The sequence below is a fragment of the Euprymna scolopes genome, chromosome 46, assembly GCF_053919585.1.
Source record: "Euprymna scolopes isolate OS-2025 chromosome 46, ASM5391958v1, whole genome shotgun sequence".
Classification (NCBI taxonomy): Eukaryota; Metazoa; Mollusca; class Cephalopoda; order Sepiida; family Sepiolidae; genus Euprymna; species Euprymna scolopes.
This window is the reverse complement of record NC_136527.1, coordinates 184131667-184156801: the sequence shown is the minus strand read 5'-3', so window position 1 is coordinate 184156801 and position 25135 is coordinate 184131667. Positions and strand designations below refer to the sequence as shown.

Here is a 25135-nt window from a genome sequence, read left to right as displayed (position 1 = left end):
TTTTAAAATTTTTGTTAGTCTTATGAATGGACAATACGTTGATAGGAAAACGTTTTTTTAACACGTAATTTACGGACATTTAAAAACTGAAAACGTTTCATTATAACGTTTTATCTTTTTTAATCTTTTTTAATCTTCATATATTTTCATTTTAAACTTTCAATTTTTGTTCATCCATTTTTAAAATCCACGTTTCAATCGTGTTTTTAATTTTTTTAACTTTTCAATATTCATTTATTCTTGGATTTCTTAATGAATTGGACATTTGAAATTGTATTAATTTTGTAAAGAAATCCCTACAAATTGACCAAACTTTCAATTTTTGACATAAACAAAAAAGAAATCATCCAAATTTTTTATTGCCGTTTTCGTATTCAATTGTTTACAACGAAAGGTAAGATTGTTTTTCGATATTTTATTACTTTTAACAATGCAATGCATTTTATGTCAGTTTTTTTTTTTTTTTTTTTCTATGGACTTCTCGATTTCCTCTTTACTGGATCAGTTTTGCTTACAGAAATTTAAACGGTAAAGAAATTGAAATGGTAAAATGTGTAGTTTTTCACTTTAAACGACTGTCGACTGTGAAGTCATTTTAACGTTCACTATTTTAAATCGGTTCCTCCAAAATTGTGTACCGGAATTTATAGAAAGCAATTTACTATCTAAAAAAAATATCTTATTTTTACTTTTCTTTGGAAACTAAAAACTTCGTACTCATGCAGAGAGTTATCCGTGCTGAAATAATAACGTTATTATTTAAAAAGCCATTCTTAACATGGAGGGTGTTTTGTACCTATTCTGAACTTTAACCGTACAATTGAATAAAAAAAACATATAATAAAACTTTAATTCAACGTGGAAATACGATTTAAAAAATAGCGCGGATCACTCTCTGCATTAGCACCAAAAATTAATTTGTTTTATAAATGGATCCAGAATCGAACAAACATTAATTTAACAAACCTTTTTCTCCTTTCAGATTAAATTATAATTTAACTTTTTGCTGCTTATACAAAATACGGACCGTGCTGAAATAGTAACGCTATTATTTAGAAACCCGTGCTTAACATGGTAAGCGGGAACATAAAATAATATTCTGTAGTTTCATATAAAAATTAATAAACAACAAAAACCATAAGAATTGAATTCAACCTGAACATCCCATAATAAGTAAAAGGCAATGTAATCTGTAAAAAAGATTCGGAATAAATGTTTCTAATTCTTAAAAAATATGAAACTTTCTAAAAATATTTATTAGCTGAGAAGAAAACAAACAACCCAAGATTTAAACAAAATCAAATATATAACAAGTAGACTTTTTTATTTTAAAGTTTTATTTGTTTCGAAAATAAAGTGATATCGAATTGCAATGTTAAAAAGAAAACATGGCCGACAAGTATAAATGTCTATCTGTAGTTTTTGTTTTCATGATTGAAGTGATTATCGAGACTTCCCAGTTGAATGTTTGAATGTAGGCTACTTGTCGTTCTAACTTACCAACTCGCCGTGTTTTTAATTAAATAGACGCTTTAAAACATGCTCAACCACACCTACAAACAAAAAAAAAACTATCCAGGTAGGTAAAAAAGAACGACCATCGTAAGAGATGGCCTTTCAGCTGAAAAACGACGTCATCGTCGAGGTTCTAGCAAGATAGATAGTTGACACACTTAGACTGTCAATAATGAGCAGGAATTTTTACAGAAAACTTCAAAGTTGAAATTAATAAAAGTAAATAAAGAACACGATGAGTTATATTGACAATCCTCCAATATTAATAAATGGTGGGGGGGATTTGTTTGTGTGTTAAAAAGCAATTGACCATTTCGTTGGATTATGGATTTTAAAGATTAGAATACGGTCTTTATCTACTTATAAATTGCATTTAAAAAGAAAAGGAAGGAACATTTTTTACTAATATTGTCGTTCTCTTTGCAACAAAAATTGTTTATAAGGGAATTCGATGAACTGAACTCCATAGCGTTTTTAGAATTATTTAATCAAGAAATTCAAGTTTTACGGTATCGCTTTTATTAAATTGTTAGGTGAAAGTACAGAATATTTACAACACACTCTCCATGTTAAATGAGAAGTTTCTGAGCAACAATTTATTATTTCAACACATAAATAACATGCAAGCTATTTGTTTTATATCCATAATTCCATTTTTTTGTCTCATTTCATTTTTCTTTTTTAAATAAGTTCTGAAAAAAAAACGTACTAATAAAAAAGAGATAAACATTTGAAATAACGCGCGTTTTTTGTTTTGTCTCAAACATTTCATGACCTCACTTTGCTGTATTTTATTTTTAAGAATTTAATGGCGGCGTCGTATGAAAAACAATGAATTCAGGAATATCTTATGTAAAATAGGGCATTACTGAAAAATGCTATTATGTAAACATTTGAACATTATTTTACTGTTATATAACTTGAGAAAAATACTACGAAACAATTTGTTCAATTGTAAATTGAAATAACGTTATTATTTAGAAACTCAACCAGAAGAGGTAGGGGACTCCATTGAACTATTTTGAACTTAAACTAACAATAAATACTATAAATTTGAATTTAACCTGAAACTCCTATAAAAAAAAAAAAAGAAGGAAACGGTTCGTAAACTGCAGAAGTTCCAACAGAAAAGTTTAATTTGTGTTATTTTTTTGCTTAACAATATAATGTGATAATTGAATTTAACTTAAAAATCCAGCAGTCTTGCAGTTAAGTCCCGGCAAAGTTCGACAACTCTAGAAGGGTCACATCAGTATTTTACACCGTCAAATCACGAATTATTAGTTTTAAAATTAAAAAAATATGTAATTAATATAAAAAATATAATTAATATAATTTCGACGAATTATTAAACATAAGATAACAACACTTTAAGAAATGTTTAATTTTCAAAGTTGTTTTATTTTGTATAAATTTATATTGTTACATGGTTCATTACTTCAGATTTTATTTTGTTCGTTTTTCTGTTAAGAAAATAATACACTTTCTAAAAATTGTTTCATTTTTCTGTTAAATAAATAGTTATAAATATATAAAAATGTATATTTTGTTCGTTTACTTATTTTAATCAAGTGCTTCCAATATTAAAATATTTTTTTATTAATTACATATTTTTTAAAAATTTAATAATTTTATTTTAAAACTAATAATTCGTAATATTCGTGATTTGACGGTGTAAAATACTGATGTGACCGTTCAAGAGTTGTCAAACTTTGCCGGGACTTAACCGCAAGACTGCCGAAAATCCTAACGAAAATAGTACGGTCTGTATTCTGCATATACTGAAAAAAAATATAGCATTTTAATTTACATCGTGCAGGCATGTTCGTAATTTTGGAAAAGGAGGAGGTTAGAACTGTTAATACAGAACAACTATTTTTAGCATCTATAGTCGATCACAGCTGAATTAATATTAAATAACAAGGAATTGTTGGAATAAATTATCGTATTTTTAGCAAAATGTGCAGTTATTAATTTTTTTCTTTTTTTTGTATCGATTCGTCAAAGTATTTCACGCTTATTAGCAATATTTGGCCACTAAAAGAAAATGAATTTATTTAAAGGTTTTTCGTAAAATTACTGAAAATATTGTTTTGCTAATCTGAAAGATAATTACTATGAACTTATTTCAAACCTTATTTCAAATTATTTACGGTAAATGTTATCTTACGTTACAACAGAACACCGACCAATCTAATTTATTTTTTAGGGGTATCGAGGTTGCTGAAACGAATCTGATAATCAAACCCGCCGCAAATTTTCCGTCTACATGGTATGAACCCCTAGACCTTGGGACTATTTTGTGCCATTTCACGTTCTTCGGTAGTGTTTTTCTTACATGATACGTTCGCGTGCGAACGGGCGTAGTGGGGTGTCGTATCACACTGCGTAAGAATCTTTCAAATAAGAAAGTTAAAAAACATGTGTTTTTTAATTTATCAAAAAATAAAGTTTTCACCGGCGGTTTGCAAAAAAAACAAAAAAAAACGGTAAATTTGCGGGGGGTTGATTATCAGATTCGTTGTCAGCGACCTCGAATACCCCTAAAAAATTAGAGTGGTCGGTGTTCTATTGCGGTGAAAGGTATCATTTACCTTATTTACATTAAAAAATAAATCAAATTTATAGTATTTATGGTGCAAGTCTATAAATGGGCCACAAGTAATAGTTGTTACTATAAGAATCTGAAAAAAATCTTTATTATGTACGTACTTGTCACTGCATGAAAATGTCATATTCCAAAAATTACGTAAATCGATCAAGTAGGTTTTTTTTTTATTTAAGAAAATCAAATATCGGACGTATTATCGAAGTTTCGCCATTCTACCATCTTGTTTGAGAGATAACGCCACTAACGACATTTTTTTTTTCTGAAATTAATGACGCCGTCGTACGAAAAAATAATTCGTTCATGAATATATTATGAAATACGGCATTACTTACTATGAGGTATAATAAAAAATATATTTATGATTTTTTTTTAATTCTGAAAAATGCTTTTTATGAAAACATTTTAAAAAATGATTATATATATATATATATATATATATATATATATATATATATTATATACTCGGGTTTTTGTTATTCAAAAGTAATAGACTAATGAATTCAACGAGGTTGTTAGATAGTGCTCAATAAAAAGAGCTAATAATACTTGTTTACTGTTATATAAACATGTTTACATCCCGGGATGTAAACATGTTTATATAACAATAAACAAGTATTATATATATATATCATATAAATTAAAAACATTACGAAACAATTTGTTCAATTGTAAATCGAAATAATAGTGTTTTTAAGAAACCCAATCAGAAGAGGAAGTGGGCCCATTTCGAATTTAAACTAGCAATAAATACTATAAATTTGAATATAACCTGAAACTCCTATCTAAAACAAAAACAAAAACACACACGGTTCGTAAACTGTAGAAGTTCCAACAGAAAAGTTATTTTATTTTCATTTTTTTTCTGACAATATACGGTAAAAATTGAATATAATTTAAAAATCCTAACTAAAAATAGTACGGTCGGTATTCTGTATATGCTGAAGAAATTTTTACAGAAATTAATGGCGGCGTCGTATGAAAAACAAATTCAGAAATATATTAAATGGTATGCGGGAATTTAGGAAAACAGCTTTCCTACCTAGCGAAAGGGGACGAGTTTTCCGGAGACGAGTTTTCCCGAGACGAGATTTCCCGGGACGAGTTTTCCGGGCACCGGTATGCGGTATTACCATTAGGAGTTAAAAAAAAGATGTATATAATTTTTTTTATCCCGAAAAATGCTTTGAGAAAACATAGATTTAATAATAATTGTATCGTTAAAGAAAAATACTACGAAACCATTTGTTTAAATTGAATAAGGTTATTTTAAAAAAAAAACACCCAGAAACAACACTTGTACTTTCATCTAACAAGAAATAATATAAATTTTCATTTAATCTAAAACTCCTATCTGAAAAAATAACACGGTTCGTAAACTGCAGAAGTTCCAACGGAATAGTTTTTTTTTTCATCTGCAATATATGAAAGTTGTACGCCCTCTGTATTTTTTATTTTCGTCTGCTTAATGTTTTTCAACAGATTATTATCGAATGGTCACTAATGTACCAGATTATCCAAATTAATGTTTTAAAAAGAAATAATTAACATTTTTAAGGCGTGTTCCGTTTTTAATAAGTGAGCCCGACAACTTTAGAAGTATCACATCTGTATTTACACCGTCAAATCACGATATTATGAATTATTAAAGTTTTAAAACATAAAATTAAAAAAAATATTTAATAAAAAAAAAATATTTAAAAAATTATTTAAATATTTTATTGTTATTTCCTTTTATTACGCACAGCAAAGTTTCACGGTTTTTAAAAAAATTAATTTTTTTAAAAAAATTATTTGAGGATAAAACTCTCAAATACGGATATTACAAATTATTAAAGTTTTATCACGATATTATGAATTATTAATGTTTTAAAATATTTTTTAAAAATATTTAGATATTTTAAATTTTTTTTAAATATTTTATTTCAAGTTTTACGCTTTACACACGACAAAGTTTCAGTTTTTTTTATTATATTTTGTTCTGTTAAGACAATAATACACTTTCTAAAATTGTTTCTTTTTTCTGTTAAATAAATAGTTATAAATATATAAAAATGTGTATTTTGTTCGTTTACGTAGGTGTCAGAAACTGCGTGAAAAATATTGAATAATTCGACCCAATGTCTTTCAAAGCTTATAACTACTCGAAATATGTAATTCAAACCCTATTTTTTTTTTCAATAAAAGGAGCAAGGACCAAGGTGGCATTAAAAAAAACAACAACAAAAAATAACGTGATTAAACAAAAAATAAAGGGTTTTAAACTTCGGACTTTATAGGTAAATTTCTAAAAACACATTTTGTTTTAAATTTGAATATATTATTTATTGATCTTTTATCTTCAATTTGCGATATATAAAACTGTAGTGAGTAAATTAATTATTTACTTTTTAATAGACACTTCAAAATGGGGAGGGTGTGAATTAATTCGATCCCGCGCCCGTCCTTCCAAGCTTATAACTACTCGAAATATATAATTCATACCCTATTTTTTTTTTTCAATTAAAGGAGCAAGGACCAAGGTTTCATTTAAAACAAATAACAAAAAAAAAACAACGTTTAAAAGAAAGTGTTTTAAACTTCGGACTTTATAGGTAAATTTCTGAACACTTCTTTTTTTGTTTAAAATTTGAATATATTTATTGATTTTTTAATCTTCAATTTGTGATATATAAAACTTTGGTGTGTAAATTAATTTTTTTTTTTTTTTTGATAGACATTTCAAAATGATGGGGGGTGGGGGCGTGAATTAAAAAAAAAACGTTTGTCTAAAATATTATATTCGGTTTATTGGAAAGAACATAAAATTTCACATTGACCCTGAAAATATCGTAAAAATAGAATCAATAGAAAAATTTTGATAGATTTTTAAAGTTTAAAAATTGAAAAATACTGAACTCGTAACATTCAATTAATTCCATTACTGTTTTTTATAAAATAAAAAAATATTTCTATTGTTTATACAAGTTTAATAGTTTATTTTGGAAGTATAATCCATAAAGAAAATAAACAACCCACTTTTAACAGAGAAATTACGAGTTTTTTTTATATTTGATTCGCAGTTTCGTGTTAGGGGTGTCAAAAATTCCTCAAAAATTCTGATACACCTGGTTTCTTCCAATTTGTTCGATATAATTTTCTTAACAAAATAACACATGATTTGATGGTGTAAATACTGATGTGACCGTTCTAGAGTTGTCGAACTTTCGACTTTGCTTAACTGCAAGACTGTCTTATTTTCTTATATAATTTTATATTTTGTTACGTGGTTCATTACTTCAGATTTTATTTTATTTATTTATTCTGTTATTGCAATAATACACTTTCAAAAAATTGTTTCATTTTTGTCTTAAATAAATAATTATAAATATTTAAAAATGTATATTTTGTTCGTTTACTTTATTTTAATATTTTCTTCTGTTAAGACAATAATACACTTTCTAAAATGTTTTCTTTTTTCTCTTTAATAAATGGTTATAAATATATAAAAATGTGTATTTTGTCCGTTTAATTTATTTAATCAAGTGACGGTGTAAAATACTGATACGACCCTTCTAGAATTGTCGAACTTACTTTCGACTTTGCCGGGCGTAAGTGCAAGACTGACTCATTTTGGAAACATCGACTTTTTTTTTGGGGGGGGGGTAATGTAGCTCTTTATTGGCATTTTTTTTGAAAGCCAAACAGCTTTTTTAGAAAGTCAATATTTGCGAAAATAAGCCGAAAAAAGTCGATGCTTCCGAAAATAGATTATCGATTTTTTTTAAAAGTTAAATAATGAAATGTTTTTGTATTTTTTATTTCATTTATTTATTTATTTATTGATAATCTGGTTTATTAGTAACATTTCATTAATAATCCGATGAAAAAAATTTAAAAAAAAAAACGCAAAAAAAAAAATTACAGAGGGTGGGAGTTATCGCTTTAATATGTTCGCCACATATATACATTTGGACATCGAAATATTGAATTTTCAGTGAAACCAATCGTTTCTATTTTCTTTTCACGTCGCAATAATAAATATATTTAAAATTCCAGCAAACGAGTAGTTTCCAAGATATGAAGAATTTTACGTAAATTGAGCACCGACACGTTGACGCTCCTCCAACAAAAAATCGGCAAATGTGTATCTCAGCGGCGTAAATTAAAGTTTTACACTAATGGTGGCCATAAAGTGGGTGATCATTATACGTTAAATTATTATAGAAAAGTGATCCCCCACTTTCTTTAAACTAACATTTCTTCATATCATGGAAACTACTCGTTTGCTGGAATTTTAAACGTTATTTTCGTTTTCAACATCCTCAAAAACTTATAAATGTCTTAACTGTCCAAGTTTTTTCTGGAAAGTCGATTGTCTGCCCCTTGCTGATCTTATATTCCAAACATTCCCAATAGGTGTCGCTAGCAGTTTATCATTCAAAAACAAAATGGCGTGAAGTTTTTCTTCGATAAAATGTTTCATAACATTTGATTTTCTTAAATAAATAAAAAAAAACTACTTGATCGATTTACGTGATTTTTGGAAGGACATCTTCATGCAGTGACAAGTACGACCAAGTACGTACATTATAAAAATGTTTTTTCAGATTTTTATTGTAAAAAAAAGATTACTTATGGACCGGACCATTTATAGACTTGCACCAAATATATATTTTTTAAAAATCCCGAAAGACAATGTAAAAACATTAATTATTAATGAAAACAAATTTCGAAGATAATTAGCGAAAATGAAGTTGTGCTAAGATTTTGAAAACTTTCAGAAAATAACTCCCTTGTTACGATTCGAACTCTTCGTTTTTTTTTTTATTTAGCAAATCTCAATTCTCGTTAATTGTATTCGAAACGTATTTTCATTTCTATTTAACGGCATCGTTTTTCGTAATAGAATCAATAGAAACATTTTGATAGATTTTTAAAGTTTAAAAATTGAAAAATACTGAACTCGTAACATTCAATTAATTTCATTACTATTTTTTTAAATATTTTTCTATTACTTTTTATACAATTTTAGTAGTTTATTTTGGAAATATAATCCATAAAGAAAATAAACAACCCACCTTTAAAAGAGAAATTACGAGTTTTTTTTTTAAATATTTTATTTGCAATTTCGTGTCAGGGGTGTCAAAAATTCCGACAAAAATTTTGATACATCTGGTTTCTTCCAATTTGTTCGAAATAATTTTCGGATGAAGTAAAGAATAGATACCCCGTAGCAGACGACGCCGCCTGGCGGTGCCAGGCGCACAATTCAACTAACACCGGTGATTCGACCTTGACATTGGCACAAGCACATGGCATCAGTTGTTTTTAAACACGTCAAATAGCAAACCTGCTCGAATATACACCAGCATTTTTTAAAAAATATATTTACAAAACCTTTGAAGATTTAAAAGAAAAAATATATATTTACAAAACATTTTTTTTAAATAAGTAACAAAACGAACGTATTTAAATAAAAGGTATTTAAATAAACGGGTGTCTCTTTCTGTTTCGGATTTTTGCGATTAAGATTGATTTTTATATGCCGTGTTTTGGGGGGTTCTGTGTGTGTTTTTAAGACAATTCAATATTTATTCTTTAAAACATTAACTTCAGCGACAATTAATATATTTTCAAAATAATATTTTTAAATATTACATTTTTACGAATATTCGCGAGCAAGATTTAAAAAAAAAAAGACGAGGTGTTTTTTTTTTCAATTAAATTATAAACTTTATTTGAACTTTCAACAAACTTTTACAGACCTAAAAATAGACTTTATAGGTATTTTATAATATTTTATTAATATCTTTTATTTAAATACGTTCGTTTTGTTAGTTATTTTAAAAAAATGTTTTGTAAATATATACTTTTTCTTTTAAATCTTCAAAGGTTTTGTAAATATATTTAAAAAAAAATGCTGGTGAATATTCGAGCAGGTTTGCTATTTGACGTGTTTAAAAACAACTGACGCCATGTGCTTGTGCCAATGTCAAGGTCGAATCACCGGTGTTAGTTGAATTGTGCGCCTGGCACCGCCAGGCGGCGTCGTCTGCTACGGGGTATCTATTCTTTACTTCATCCTAATTTTCTTAACAAAATAACATGATTTATCAGTGTAAATACTGATGGGACCGTTCTAGAGTTGTCGAACTTAATTTCCACTTTCACTGCAAGACTGTCTTATTTTCTTATATAAATTTGTACTTCAGATTTTGCTGCAGTTCCACAGCCCCAGGCACGAGCCGCCACTGATTATATCCCAAAATTACGAAAATCGATAAGGGTAAAAATTATTAAAGAAAATAGAACATAGATTTGGAAAAAAAAAAACGGTCGTAATACAGGAGGGCTCAAAAGGGGGATAATTTTGCGTTTTGATTTAAACAAGATGGCGGCAATTTTGCACTTGTTATCACGATTAAAGTTGTTTTGTTTAATAATGCAGTAATATTCAAGTAATTTTTTCAGAAGAGATGAATAATTTAAATGAAACATTTTTCGAATTAAAACAACATTGGAGGGTCAACAACAAATTAATAATTTAAATGAAACCTTTTTCGAATTAAAATAACGTTGAAGAGTCAACAACAAATTAATAATTTAAATGAAACATTTTTCGAATTAAAACAACATTGGAGGGTCAACAACAAATTAATAATTTAAATGAAACATTTTTCGAATTAAAATAACGTTGAAGAGTCAACAACAAATTAATAATTTAAATGAAACATTTTTCGAATTAAAACAACATTGGAGGGTCAACAACAAATTAATGATTTAAATGAAACATTTTTCGAATTAAAACAACATTGGAGGGTCAACAACAAATTAATAATTTAAATGAAACCTTTTTCGAATTAAAATAACGTTGAAGAGTCAACAACAAATTAATAATTTAAATGAAACATTTTTCGAATAAAACAACATTGGAGGGTCAACAACAAATTAATAATTTAAATGAAACATTTTTCGAATTAAAACAACATTGGAGGGTCAACAACAAATTAATAATTTAAATAAATCATTTTTCGAATTAAAACAACATTGGAGGGTCAACAACAAATTAATAATTTAAATGAAACATTTTTCGAATTAAAACAACATTTTTTATTGAATGATTATCAATAGAGAACTGGCTGCATAATGATAAATACGAAAGTTAACGACTGGGAACATAAAATATTCTTCATCCTCTGCTGGTTATGTTAATCATTTAATGAAAATTCTTTTTATTTTTAATTTTTTTTTTCAATTTTAATCTTTCTTGTACATTAGCTATGAAAGGGAGATAACTTTTTATAGTCAGTTTTTACCAATCTATCGTTTCTATCTGAATTTTTCTTTTTTTAAATTCTGTATTACTGGTCTTAGCCTAAATTTAAATTGATAATTCTAACATTAACTTTTAATGACAATCTCATTTTATTTTAAACTTATTATATTGGGTGTGTGTACCCACACACACACACACACACACACACACACACACACACACACACATATATATATATATATATATATATATATATATATATAATTCCTTTTTCTTTGTGGCGTCGATGGGGTGAGGGTGTTCTATGGAAGTCTTATTGACTCAAACAGATAGCTGACCATACGTAAATTTTTACCCCCAAATACATATATATAATGTGCTTCATAATTATGTTTAATCTTGTTTTTATACAATGAATGATATATATATATATATATATATATATATATATATATATATATATATATATATATATATATATATATATATTAGATGACTTTTATCTTCAATATTTTCCAATTTATCGACCCCCCCTACGTTTCTATCTTAATTTTGCTTTATTTTGTAGTACTGGTCTTCGCCTAATTAAAAAATTAATTCAAACTTTATTTTCTTAATTACAATCCCATATAAAGTTATCTCCCATATATGTGTGGCATCCGTCAGTCGAAACGACTATGGATCAGCGCCGTATTAAGATGTTGCCTGTTTGCATCCTTTTGTGTGACTGTAGAGACCAATTCTTGATTTGCATAGTCTGCCACAGCCTTGACATACGAAGGTTGTTATGCAATTTGCCGCTTCGTCCGGCTGTTCCGCCTGTACACTCGCTCTTCTCCTAGCTCTCTTTGCAGCATTTTCAACATGGAAGGTCCTCTCGCTGATGATAATCCCCTGGCGTATCATTTTCCTCCAGGCAGTTCTGTCAGCTGCAGAGGCTTCCCATGTATTCCTGTCCACCGAGAGAGCCTTCATGTCACGCTTGCAGACATCCCTGTAGCGAAGGTGGGGTCGCCCCCTCTTTCTTGAGCCTGAGGCAAACTCGCCATAGAGAAGGTCTTTAGGGATGCGCCCATCATCCATCCTGCGCACATGGCCCAGCCAGCGAAGACGTCGCTCACGCAGTAGGGAGTAAATTGATGGGATGCCCGCTCTCTGCAGAACATCAGTATTACTCACTCTGTCCTGCCATGTGATACCAAGTATCCTACGTATACACCTCATATGGAAGACCTGGAGTTTCCTCTCTTGTGTTGAGTATGTAGTCCAGGATTCACTCCCATACAGTAGAACACTGAGGATGCACGCTCTGTAGACGGTCATCTTGGTGGCGGTGGTCAGGTGCCTGTTTTCCCAGACTCTTTTAGTTAGTTTAGAGAGGGTTGTAGATGCCTTTCCAATCCTTTTGTTTAGCTCCACGTCCAATGAGAGGGTGTCTGAAGTAGTGGAGCCTAGATATTGAAACTGGCGTACGACCTCTAGTGGTGTGTCTTGGATTGTGATGCTGGGTGGGGAGGCGGTTGCTTGTCCCATGACTTGAGTTTTCTTCTGACTGATGGTGAGACCGAACAGGCTGCAAGCATTAGCAAACCTGTCCATCAGTCTTTGAAGACTATCTTCCTGATGCGATGCTATAGCTGCATCATCGGCAAACAGCATGTCTCTTATCCGAACTGTCCTGGTCTTTGTCCTGGAGTGGAGTCTGGCGATGTTGAAGAGACTACCATCTGACCTGGAGTGCAAGCAGATACCATCCGTTGTGTTCTTGAAAGCATGCTTCAGGAGTAGGGAGAAGATGCCGAAGAGTGTTGGGGCCAACCCACAACCCTGTTTGACACCACTCCTCACCCCGAACTCAGCAGACATGCCACCGTTAAATTGCACAGTGCTCCTCATGCCATCATGAAAGGATCTTATGATGCTGAGGAGTTTTGGTGGGCATCCGATCAGTGGGAGAATTTTGAATAGTCCATCTCTGCTCACGAGATCGAATGCCTTGGTCAGGTCTATGAAGGCAACATACAGAGGCTGGTTTTGCTCTCTGCACTTCTCTTGCAGTTGGCGTAGGGAGAAGACCATATCGATTGTTGATCTCTCTGAACGAAAACCGCATTGAGATTCTGGGTAGATTCGGTCGGCAAGAACGTTTAGTCGCAGTAATACTATACGTGCGAATAGCTTGCCAACGAAACTCAACAGTGAGATACCGCGGTAGTTGTTGCAGTCACCGCGGTCCCCTTTGTGTTTGTAGAGAGTGATGATATTTGCGTCTCTCATGCCCTGAGGCACTGAGCCTTTTCTCCAACACTGTATCAGAAGACTATGGAGGGGCTGAAGCAGGCTAGCCTTTCCACTTGTTAAGACCTCAGCTTGAATATAGTCCTTTCCTGAGGCTTTTCCTGATGGCAGTCTGTCTATTGCCCAGGTTAGTTCTTCTATGGAAGGCTCCTCATCGAGCTCATGTATCAGTGGTAGACGATCAATGGCATCCAGGGCGGACTGATGTACCATGTTTTCCCTGGAGTAAAGCTCGGAGTAGTGTTCAACCCAGCTGTCTAGCTGTTTAACTTTGTCTAGTATGGGTTCACCCGATTTAGACTTCAGTGAAGCAGTTTTATATATGAGATAACTTTATATGGGATTGTTTTATATATGAGATAACTTTATATGGGATTGTCATTAAGCAGCTAGTTTGAATATATATATATATAATATATATATATATATATATATATATAATGTGTGTGTGTGTGTGTGTGTCATAGCATGTTTATTGTTTTTACATTATAATTTACCTTTGAACATGTCGTAATCAACGATTGTATTGTGGCTATAAAGTCCAACAATGAAGAAACTCCAAACCGGATGTTTTGTCAGGATTTACTCTGACTCTTTTTACCTTGCCTTTAGTAAAGAATCAACAAAGCAGCAGAGTGGAGCTATTCGTTTATAGCTGATGAATATTATTAGAGTATAAAAATATTTCAAATTTTCACAAAGAAAGTCTGAAATATTCATCGTACTTATGATTGTATCACTATAAAATCAACCTCCTGGCCATTGCTGAGAAGATAAGCTGTTCAGTTTAGTTTATGGGACAGAATAAACAAACAGCTCTTAGATATGATGAAAAGCAAAAAAAAAAAAACAATCAGAAATTTTATGATTATAACAATTTAAGTGATTCTTCTTAAAGATCATGATTGTATCAATATAAAAGATATTAATCGTAGTTATGATTGTATCAATATAAAAGATATTAATCATAGTTATGATTGTATCAATATAAAAGATATTCATCATAGTTATGATTGTATCAATATAAAAGATATTCATCGTAGTTATGATCGTATCCATATAAAAGATATTCATCGTAGTTATGATTGTATCAATATAAAAGATATTCATCGTAGTTATGATTGTATCAATATAAAAGATATTCATCATAGTTATGATTGTATCAATATAAAAGATATTCATCGTAGTTATGATTGTATCAATATAAAAGATATTCATCGTAGTTATGATTGTATCAATATAAAAGATATTCATCATAGTTATGATTGTATCAATATAAAAGATATTCATCATAGTTATGATTGTATCAATATAAAAGATATTCATCGTAGTTATGATTGTATCAATATAAAAGATATTCAACATAGTTATGATTGTATCAATATAAAAGATATTCAACATAGTTATGATTGTATCAAGATAAAAGATATTAATCATAGTTATGATTGTATCAATATAAAAGATATTCATCATAGTTTTGATTGTATCAATATAAAAGATATTCATCATAGTTATGATTGTGTCAGCATGAATGTGAAATCTCTAAATAATTTTCATAAAGAGTCAAACAAATTCCATAACGATAAAAAATAAAAATATTTTATTACAAAAATCACTTTAAATGATATTGGCAATAAATGAAATAAATTAATGTTTTCTTTGCAGATGTTCCTGCTTGAAGGCTTTTGTTGAATCTGAACTAGTATGTGAATTTTTCTCTTCTTAAAAAATACATCTAGTGCAACATATTAGAAAACTCTTATTTTTGTACAATGTGTGCATCGATTGTTTCTCAGAAATAAAATCTAATGCGACATATGACAAAGCTGAGGATTCGTGTGAAATGTTTTATTCTGATGAATCAAATTCAGTAAAACATAAGGATTGTTGTTAACTTGTTTGTTCTCGATTATCAAATCTAGAGAAGCCAATAAGAACTCATTCTGGAGAAACCAAATTTAAGGAACGTAATCTAGCGATACATAAGTACTAACACTGGAGAAAAGCTATATTCTTGGGAACAGTGTCAATATAAACGTTCTAATAAACAAAATCTACCGATGCATATGACTGACACTAAGGAAAAGTCGTATTCTTGGGAACAAGGGGAATATGTCTGTTCTGAGAAACCAAATCTACCGATGCATATGAGTACTGACACTGAGGAAAAGTCGTATTCCTGGGACCAATGGGGATATTCCTGTTCTGAGAAACCAAATCTAGCGATGCATATGAGTACTCAGACTGATAAAAAACCATATTCTCGGGAACAATGTCAATATCCACGTTCTGATAATCGAAATCCACCGATGCATATGAGTACTCACACTGAGGAAAAGTCGTATTCTTGGGAACAAGGGGGATATGCCTGTTCTAAGAAACCAAATCTACCGATCCATATGAGTACTCACACTGAGGAAAAGCCATCTCCTTGGGAACACTGGGAATATTCACATTCTGAGAAACCAAATCCAGCGAAGCATATGAGTACACACACTGGAGAAAAGCCATATTCCTGGGAACAATTGGAATATTCTCGTCCTGAGAAACCAAATCTAGCGAAGCATATTAGAACTTACACTGGAGAAAAGCCATATTCTTGTAAACAATGTACATATTCATGTTTAACTCCATCAAAACTAGAGATACACGTAAGAACTCACACTGGAGAAAGACCATATTCTTGTGGACAATGTCAATGTTCATTTTCAACTAAATCAAAGCTAGTGAAACATGTAAGAACTCACACTGGAGAAAAACCATATTCTTGTGAAATATGTGATTATTCATTTTCAGATAAATCAAATCTAGATAAACATATGATAACTCACACTGGAGAAAAACCATATTCTTGTGGACTATGTGGTTATTCATGTGCACAGAAACAACAACTTACGAGGCACATGAAATTACACATTAGGGGAAACCCATATTCTTGTAAAAAATGTGTATATTCATGTTTTACTAAACGAGGTCTAACAAAACATATGAGACACCATAAAATGTGAAAGTTAGATTCATGTGAACAATGTTAATATTAAAGTTCTCGTAAACAAAATCTAGCTACACATTTCAGAACTCGCACTTGATAATCTTGTAAGATCAGCTATTAATCAAAAACAAATAAATGCTTACTAGAAATAACTTAAATGCTAACTTAACATCGTTCTTGGATGTCTTCAGGCTCTCCTTATAGGTTATTGTGGGAGCCTACAATGTAGATACTTCTCATTATAAAATGAGCTATTAATAAAAAAACATCATAAGATAATCATATATAAAAATATTAATCAAAAACATAAGATAATCATATAAAATGAACACAAAAAAACAAACAAATACTGCACCCAAGATAAAAGATAGAAATGCGTTTCAGATATAAAGTCTTGATAAAATCTATGCAGCTCCATGTGTTTCCATCATTTGTAGCAACAAAGAATAGAGAATTAAAACTCATAAAACCCATGGATTTTTTATCAAAAGCAAGTTTTTTGCTATCAATACTCCAAATTTGTAGCAAATAAAATAAAATCCTGGCTGAGAAATTAAAGAAAAGAAAGCGATGTCACTGCAAAGAAAAATAATTCACTGGTTCGACCCAAAAATAAACTGTCGGCGACGAAAGTCTCTTTGTTTTTAATTAAAACACAAATACCAGCTCTCATAATTAAAAAAGAGAATCACAATTGGCTTCATTCAACAATGCATCAGAAACACATCTTAAACTACACCACCATTCATTGGTTGTTTCATTCGAACAGTTTTAACCATGGCATCTCATCACTTACAACCATGATATTATTTGTGAATTGACTCCCCTATACGTCTATCACCAGCTGATAATGTAAAACTATCAAACCGCTACTCACTGGTTCTTTCTCGTTATTATCAATGGCAAACTGCAAAAAAACTGGACAATAACCTTAGAAATTGCGGAACCAGTCTAGAGTATGAAAATATAAGAAAGAACCCAGTTGTCAAATGTCAAACTACAAAAATTACAAGGAAAGAAATAAAGAGTTACTGCTGCTATTCAGTTGTAACATACAACACCTTCAATCTGGAGCTTAACCAGATATCTCCCCTATACGTTCCTTATCATCAACAGTTAATGATGTAAAACTCTGAAACCGTCACTCGTTTCCATCAATGGCAAAGACTCACTTTATCTTTCTCGTTATTATCACACCGTCACTCACTGGTTCTTTCTCGTTACTATCAATGGCAAACGTACTGGACAATAACCTTAGAAATGCGGAAGCAGATGGTCGATAAGTGCAGAGTATGGAAATGTAGAGAAGAGCTCAGTTGTCAAATGTCAAACTACGAGAATTACAACGACCGAAATAAAGAGTTACTGCTGCTATTCAACATTGTAACATACAACACCCTCTGTCTGGAGATTAACCAGATATCTTAAGCTTCATAACTTTAAATTATGACTCCCTCAATTGCAATAACAACGGCCACCCTAGCACAAAACAAGACAACATATTGAAAACGGAAGCTCTAGAATAGACCGATTTGTTGCAGAAATATTGTTTCAGATAAAACAATTTATCGCCTCTTACAGTGCTGTGACTGCTGGAGAACATAACGTGCAGGCTCATTATGTTCTTGTATATAAGAGACACAATTTCAACCTCTGGACAACAAAAGATGGCACATAAAAGCTTATGTTTACGTCCTTAGCCATTACGTTACCTTTGACAGGACCCCTTCACAATGTAACTAACGATTGCAATTACATACACATTATTTCGTTATATTAAAAAATTACATTTAGTCCGAGGAGCGCCATGATCATCATCGTTCTAATTTAAAAAGGAAGTAGATAAAATTTCACCCTCACTTACACGTACACATAATCTTACCTCTTTAATCCGACAAAATAATGATTTCTCCCTGTTAAATATCCGTCGCCACTGATTGGATGAGAAATATTCATTCTACAATTCTGACATTCGGTTATACCACCAAATATACGAACACTTATCAACTATTAAAACGCTACCATTTTTTAAAGATATTTTTTCAATGAACTAAAAGAAAATGTTTTACAAATAAATTCTTTTTTCAATGACTTTTAAAAAATATTTTTTTCAATGAAGTAAAACTAAATTCTTTTACAAATGAATCCATTTCTTTTTTTGACTTTTAAAGATATTTTTTCAATGAATAAAAAAAATATTTCACAAAAAAACTTTTTTTTTCAATGATTTTTTTTAGATATTTTTTTCGATTAATAAAAAAATTATTTCACAAATAAATCTTTTTTGCATTGTTTTTTTTAAAGATATTTTTCAATTAACTAAAAACGATATATTTCGGAAATAAAACAAACAAATTATTAAAACATTTATTTTTAAATTCCTAAGAAAATCTTTTCTTAAGGAAGTAATTTTTTCTATACATCGGTCGGGTGGTGTTCTTGTTTTTTGTGCACTTTTGAAAATGCCCGATCTATGGGTCAGTGAAATTCAAATCCTCCGGATTTTCTTAATACAAACGTATTTAACCACATTTTTATATATTTATTTTGATTATTCTGATTACTGGTTTCAGCTTTAACCACATTTTTATATATTTATTTTGATTATTCTGATTACTGGTTTCAGCTTTAACCACATTTTTATATATTTATTTTGATTATTCTGATTACTGGTTTCAGCTTTAACCACATTTTTATATATTTATTTTGATTATTCTGATTACTGGTTTCAGCTTTAACCACATTTTTATATATTTATTTTGATTATTCTGATTACTGGTTTCAGCTTTAACCACATTTTTATATATTTATTTTGATTATTCTGATTACTGGTTTCAGCTTTAACCACATTTTTATATATTTATTTTGATTATTCTGATTACTGGTTTCAGCTTTAACCACATTTTTATATATTTATTTTGATTATTCTGATTACTGGTTTCAGCTTTAACCACATTTTTATATATTTATTTTGATTATTCTGATTACTGGTTTCAGCTTTAACCACATTTTTATATATTTATTTTGATTATTCTGATTACTGGTTTCAGCTTTAACCACATTTTTATATATTTGTTTTGATTATTCTGATTACTGGTTTCAGCTTTAACCACATTTTTATATATTTATTTTGATTATTCTGATTACTGGTTTCAGCTTTAACCACATTTTTATATATTTATTTTGATTATTCTGATTACTGGTTTCAGCTTTAACCACATTTTTATATATTTATTTTGATTATTCTGATTACTGGTTTCAGCTTTAACCACATTTTTATATATTTATTTTGATTATTCTGATTACTGGTTTCAGCTTTAACCACATTTTTATATATTTATTTTGATTATTCTGATTACTGGTTTCAGCTTTAACCACATTTTTATATATTTATTTTGATTATTCTGATTACTGGTTTCAGCTTTAACCACATTTTTATATATTTATTTTGATTATTCTGATTACTGGTTTCAGCTTTAACCACATTTTTATATATTTATTTTGATTATTCTGATTACTGGTTTCAGCTTTAACCACATTTTTATATATTTATTTTGATTATTCTGATTACTGGTTTCAGCTTTAACCACATTTTTATATATTTATTTTGATTATTCTGATTACTGGTTTCAGCTTTAACCACATTTTTATATATTTATTTTGATTATTCTGATTACTGGTTTCAGCTTTAACCACATTTTTATATATTTATTTTGATTATTCTGATTACTGGTTTCAGCTTTAACCACATTTTTATATATTTATTTTGATTATTCTGATTTCTGGTTTCAGCTTTAACCACATTTTTATATATTTATTTTGATTATTCTGATTACTGGTTTCAGCTTTAACCACATTTTTATATATTTATTTTGATTATTCTGATTACTGGTTTCAGCTTTAACCACATTTTTATATATTTATTTTGATTATTCTGATTACTGGTTTCAGCTTTAACCACATTTTTATATATTTATTTTGATTATTCTGATTACTGGTTTCAGCTTTAACCACATTTTCATATATTTATTTTGATTATTCTGATTACTGGTTTCAGCTTTAACCACATTTTTATATATTTATTTTGATTATTCTGATTACTGGTTTCAGCTTTAACCACATTTTTATATATTTATTTTGATTATTCTGATTACTGGTTTCAGCTTTAACCACATTTTTATATATTTATTTTGATTATTCTGATTACTGGTTTCAGCTTTAACCACATTTTTATATATTTATTTTGATTATTCTGATTACTGGTTTCAGCTTTAACCACATTTTTATGTATTTATTTTGATTATTCTGATTACTGGTTTCAGCTTTAACCACATTTTTATATATTTATTTTGATTATTCTGATTACTGGTTTCAGCTTTAACCACATTTTTATATATTTATTTTGATTATTCTGATTACTGGTTTCAGCTTTAACCACATTTTTATATATTTATTTTGATTATTCTGATTACTGGTTTCAGCTTTAACCACATTTTTATATATTTATTTTGATTATTCTGATTACTGGTTTCAGCTTTAACCACATTTTTATATATTTATTTTGATTATTCTGATTACTGGTTTCAGCTTTAACCACATTTTTATATATTTATTTTGATTATTCTGATTTCTGGTTTCAGCTTTAACCACATTTTTATATATTTATTTTGATTATTCTGATTACTGGTTTCAGCTTTAACCACATTTTTATATATTTATTTTGATTATTCTGATTACTGGTTTCAGCTTTAACCACATTTTTATATATTTATTTTGATTATTCTGATTTCTGGTTTCAGCTTTAACCACATTTTTATATATTTATTTTGATTATTCTGATTACTGGTTTCAGCTTTAACCACATTTTTATATATTTATTTTGATTTTTCTGATTACTGGTTTCAGCTTTAACCACATTTTTATATATTTATTTTGATTATTCTGATTACTGGTTTCAGCTTTAACCACATTTTTATATATTTATTTTGATTATTCTGATTACTGGTTTCAGCTTTAACCACATTTTTATATATTTATTTTGATTATTCTGATTACTGGTTTCAGCTTTAACCACATTTTTATATATTTATTTTGATTATTCTGATTACTGGTTTCAGCTTTAACCACATTTTTATATATTTATTTTGATTATTCTGATTACTGGTTTCAGCTTTAACCACATTTTTATATATTTATTTTGATTATTCTGATTACTGGTTTCAGCTTTAACCACATTTTTATATATTTATTTTGATTATTCTGATTACTGGTTTCAGCTTTAACCACATTTTTATATATTTATTTTGATTATTCTGATTACTGGTGTCAGCTTTAACCACATTTTTATATATTTATTTTGATTATTCTGATTTCTGGTTTCAGCTTTAACCACATTTTTATATATTTATTTTGATTATTCTGATTACTGGTTTCAGCTTTAACCACATTTTTATATATTTATTTTGATTATTCTGATTACTGGTTTTAGCTTTAACCACATTTTTATATATTTATTTTGATTATTCTGATTACTGGTTTCAGCTTTAACCACATTTTTATATATTTATTTTGATTATTCTGATTACTGGTTTCAGCTTTAACCACATTTTTATATATTTATTTTGATTATTCTGATTACTGGTTTCAGCTTTAACCACATTTTTATATATTTATTTTGATTATTCTGATTTCTGGTTTCAGCTTTAACCACATTTTTATATATTTATTTTGATTATTCTGATTACTGGTTTCAGCTTTAACCACATTTTTATATATTTATTTTGATTATTCTGATTTCTGGTTTCAGCTTTAACCACATTTTTATATATTTATTTTGATTATTCTGATTACTGGTTTCAGCTTTAACCACATTTTTATATATTTATTTTGATTATTCTGATTTCTGGTTTCAGCTTTAACCACATTTTTATATATTTATTTTGATTATTCTGATTACTGGTTTCAGCTTTAACCACATTTTTATATATTTATTTTGATTATTCTGATTTCTGGTTTCAGCTTTAACCACATTTTTATATATTTATTTTGATTATTCTGATTTCTGGTTTCAGCTTTAACCACATTTTTATATATTTATTTTGATTATTCTGATTACTGGTTTCAGCTTTAACCACATTTTTATATATTTATTTTGATTATTCTGATTACTGGTGTCAGCTTTAACCACATTTTTATATATTTATTTTGATTATTCTGATTTCTGGTTTCAGCTTTAACCACATTTTTATATATTTATTTTGATTATTCTGATTACTGGTTTCAGCTTTAACCACATTTTTATATATTTATTTTGATTATTCTGATTTCTGGTTTCAGCTTTAACCACATTTTTATATATTTATTTTGATTATTCTGATTTCTGGTTTCAGCTTTAACCACATTTTTATATATGTATTTTGATTATTCTGATTTCTAGTTTCAGCTTTAACCACATTTTTATATATTTATTTTGATTATTCTGATTACTGGTTTCAGCTTTAACCACATTTTTATATATTTATTTTGATTATTCTGATTACTGGTTTCAGCTTTAACCACATTTTTATATATTTATTTTGATTATTCTGATTTCTGGTTTCAGCTTTAACCACATTTTTATATATTTATTTTGATTATTCTGATTACTGGTTTCAGCTTTAACCACATTTTTATATATTTATTTTGATTATTCTGATTACTGGTTTTAGCTTTAACCACATTTTTATATATTTATTTTGATTATTCTGATTACTGGTTTCAGCTTTAACCACATTTTTATATATTTATTTTGATTATTCTGATTTCTGGTTTCAGCTTTAACCACATTTTTATATATTTATTTTGATTATTCTGATTTCTGGTTTCAGCTTTAACCACATTTTTATATATTTATTTTGATTATTCTGATTACTGGTTTCAGCTTTAACCACATTTTTATATATTTATTTTGATTATTCTGATTACTGGTTTCAGCTTTAACCACATTTTTATATATTTATTTTGATTATTCTGATTACTGGTTTCAGCTTTAACCACATTTTTATATATTTATTTTGATTATTCTGATTTCTGGTTTCAGCTTTAACCACATTTTTATATATTTATTTTGATTATTCTGATTTCTGGTTTCAGCTTTAACCACATTTTTATATATTTATTTTGATTATTCTGATTACTGGTTTCAGCTTTAACCACATTTTTATATATTTATTTTGATTATTCTGATTACTGGTTTCAGCTTTAACCACATTTTTATATATTTATTTTGATTATTCTGATTTCTGGTTTCAGCTTTAACCACATTTTTATATATTTATTTTGATTATTCTGATTTCTGGTTTCAGCTTTAACCACATTTTTATATATTTATTTTGATTATTCTGATTACTGGTTTCAGCTTTAACCACATTTTTATATATTTATTTTGATTATTCTGATTTCTGGTTTCAGCTTTAACCACATTTTTATATATTTATTTTGATTATTCTGATTTCTGGTTTCAGCTTTAACCACATTTTTATATATTTATTTTGATTATTCTGATTACTGGTTTCAGCTTTAACCACATTTTTATATATTTATTTTGATTATTCTGATTACTGGTTTCAGCTTTAACCACATTTTTATATATTTATTTTGATTATTCTGATTACTGGTTTTAGCTTTAACCACATTTTTATATATTTATTTTGATTATTCTGATTACTGGTTTCAGCTTTAACCACATTTTTATATATTTATTTTGATTATTCTGATTTCTGGTTTCAGCTTTAACCACATTTTTATATATGTATTTTGATTATTCTGATTTCTAGTTTCAGCTTTAACCACATTTTTATATATTTATTTTGATTATTCTGATTACTGGTTTCAGCTTTAACCACATTTTTATATATTTATTTTGATTATTCTGATTTCTGGTTTCAGCTTTAACCACATTTTTATATATTTATTTTGATTATTCTGATTTCTGGTTTCAGCTTTAACCACATTTTTATATATGTATTTTGATTATTCTGATTTCTGGTTTCAGCTTTAACCACATTTTTATATATTTATTTTGATTATTCTGATTACTGGTTTCAGCTTTAACCACATTTTTATATATTTATTTTGATTATTCTGATTACTGGTTTCAGCTTTAACCACATTTTTATATATGTATTTTGATTATTCTGATTTCTGGTTTCAGCTTTAACCACATTTTTATATATTTATTTTGATTATTCTGATTACTGGTTTCAGCTTTAACCACATTTTTATATATTTATTTTGATTATTCTGATTACTGGTTTCAGCTTTAACCACATTTTTATATATTTATTTTGATTATTCTGATTTCTGGTTTCAGCTTTAACCACATTTTTATATATTTATTTTGATTATTCTGATTACTGGTTTCAGCTTTAACCACATTTTTATATATTTATTTTGATTATTCTGATTTCTGGTTTCAGCTTTTACC

The 25135-nt window shown here is 28.5% G+C and overlaps 1 protein-coding gene across 1 annotated transcript; it reads left to right on the top strand.

Annotated features, from left to right (window-relative positions):
* The first annotated feature begins 229 nt into the window (after nucleotides 1–229).
* Nucleotides 230–18685, top strand: LOC145271346 (uncharacterized). The gene is made up of 2 exons (XM_080126890.1): nucleotides 230–394; nucleotides 15345–18685. The coding sequence occupies exon 2, from the start codon at nucleotides 15740–15742 to the stop codon at nucleotides 16685–16687; it is 948 nt and encodes a 315-aa protein (XP_079983016.1). The 5' UTR covers nucleotides 230–394; nucleotides 15345–15739; the 3' UTR covers nucleotides 16688–18685.
* The last annotated feature ends 6450 nt before the right edge of the window (nucleotides 18686–25135 follow it).

Excerpts from the sequence above, each read along its gene's own strand:
- LOC145271346 (XM_080126890.1), top strand. The coding sequence starts at position 15,740 with ATGCATATGACTGACACTAAGGAAAAGTCGTATTCTTGGGAACAAGGG.